Source organism: Pteropus medius, unplaced genomic scaffold (genome assembly GCF_902729225.1).
Source record: "Pteropus medius unplaced genomic scaffold, Ma_sr-lr_union100, whole genome shotgun sequence".
In the NCBI taxonomy this organism is placed as follows: domain Eukaryota; kingdom Metazoa; phylum Chordata; class Mammalia; order Chiroptera; family Pteropodidae; genus Pteropus; species Pteropus medius.
The window spans coordinates 965,788-967,688 of NW_024350927.1; the positions used below are offsets into that span (position 1 = coordinate 965,788).

General features: G+C 65.0%; 1 protein-coding gene across 1 annotated transcript in view; it reads right to left on the reverse strand.

The window, feature by feature from the left end:
• Positions 1–663, reverse strand: part of IGSF21 (immunoglobin superfamily member 21) — a 226,341-nt gene extending 225,678 nt beyond the window's left edge. The window contains exon 1 of the mRNA XM_039842076.1: positions 203–663. Coding sequence (XP_039698010.1) covers positions 203–272 — 70 coding nt within the window. The 5' untranslated portion in view covers positions 273–663. The remainder of the gene's footprint in view (positions 1–202) is intronic.
• Between the last annotated feature and the right edge of the window lie 1,238 nt (positions 664–1,901).

A 1,901-nucleotide genomic window follows, 5' to 3' on the forward strand; every position in this document is an offset into this window, starting at 1 on the left:
GGCACAGACCGAGAGCGCTCTCTCCAGAGGAGACATCCCCTCCCTCCCTCGCCAAGCGGACCAGCTCCACAAACGCCCACGCCAAGGCGGGTGCTCGGACCCGGAGCGTCTCCGGAGCGACCTCGGGTCCGCTCCCCTCGCCGGCGGCCCGCCCCCGCGCGCGTCCTGCTCCCCGGCTCCCGCCAGGCGCCGGATCACTCACCGCGCGCCAGGTCCAGGATAGCGGCGAGCAGCAGGCAGACGCCGCCGCGGAGGCTCGGGGCGGCTCGCATGGTGCCCTGGAGCTGGCGGCGGTGGCTGGGCGATGGAGGAGGCAGCAGCGGCGGCAGGTCCCCTCGCCATGGGCTCAGGCGCGCTCCTGCCTCCAGCCGCCGGCCGAGACGGTGGCGGACAGCGCCGGGCGCCGCGGGGGCGCCCCCATGCCGCCGCGGCCGGGCTGCCCGGGCGCCCGGCTCGACTCAGCTCGGGCTTTGCGGGGCGCCGCGACCCTCGCCCTCGGGGCGTCCTCCCCGCACGCCGCGGCTGCTGGCTCCGGGCTTCCCGACTGCGAACGGCACCCACCGCGGTCGGGAGTCGGATCCGCGGCAGCCACGGAGTTTGGAGCGGAATCGCGATCTCTCTGCCTCGCGCTCGCCTCTGCCGGCGGCGCGAGCGCCCCCCTCCCCTCGCCCTCCCTCCGTCCCTCCCTTCTCCCCGTCCCCGCCCTTCCCGCCCTCCCTGCCCAACTCCCCTCGCTGCGCTCGACGCTGTATTATACAGACTTCTTTTAACTTCTGCTGTTTGTTCGTCCTGTTGCCGATTTATTTGTAGGAGGGGTGCCCTGCTCCGGTCTCCTCCTCCCTCTTCCTCCAGGTCTCCCCACCCTCCCTCTCTCTCCCTCAGTTCCTCTCACAACTCACAATTGCTGCCCTTCGCTCCCGAAACATCTCCCAGCTAACCCAGCTCCTCCAACCCTCCAGAAGCCAAGCTCCATCTGGTCTCCCTCCGCCTAATCCCATCCCTGGATCGCCCCCCACCCCAGGCTGATGGAGGAAGACAGCCTCGGTGAGAGCGATGCCACCCATCCATCCATTGTAGAGCGGAGCAGGCAGGGTGTGGTCCCGGAGTTCTGGCCTTGCGACCTATGAATGCCTTTAGTGCGAAAGATTAGGGCCATCGGTGTTCTGAAACTTCCCAAAGTATGGACGCCCTCTCCTCCCACCCACCCCTCCCCCCGCGCCCCAGGAACCTGGGGAAATGGGTTCTGTCCTTCCCCCAAGAATAGTCACATTCTTGGCTCCAGCCTGCACGGGGTAGGGAACTGCTCGTTTCTTCTCGGCAGAGACGTTTTCACCTTTTTGGCTTGTCCGTTTCCCTTTTTCCCTCCAGGCCTGAGGAGTGGGGTTTGGAACTTGAATCTTATTACCTTTCCACAGACAGACACAGACACATACGTCTCCTAGGAGGGGAGAGGTACTCTAGCCCTTGGGGTGCACTGGAGGTGAGGTTAGATGCGGGGAGGTCTGGCCCCCCCACCCCCGCTCCTCACTCCGCTGTCCCGCAGGCACCCAGGATATTGGCAAACTAAGGCCTAGAAAGGCCAGCACGGCCAGGCTCAGGACTGGTCTCAGATTGCTGGTCTCTGGCTCTTGACCCAGTGTTCTTTCTGCAGCATTCCATGGAGAATCCCCAGCTGCCCTAGCTCTGTCAGGTTGCTGCAAAAGGCTTTTGCTTCGTTTACCTAGACGGGCAATGGGTACGTAGCCAGTTCCAGCTCTGGGATCCCTTTGAGAGGGTTTAGGGAGCAGGATAAGGAGTAGGGAAATGCTAAGCTGTCTCCTGGGGAGCCCTGTGCAGAGATGCCCCATGACAGGGAGCAACTTCCTTCATCCGCCCTCACCGGCTTCCCAAGGCAGCCCTGC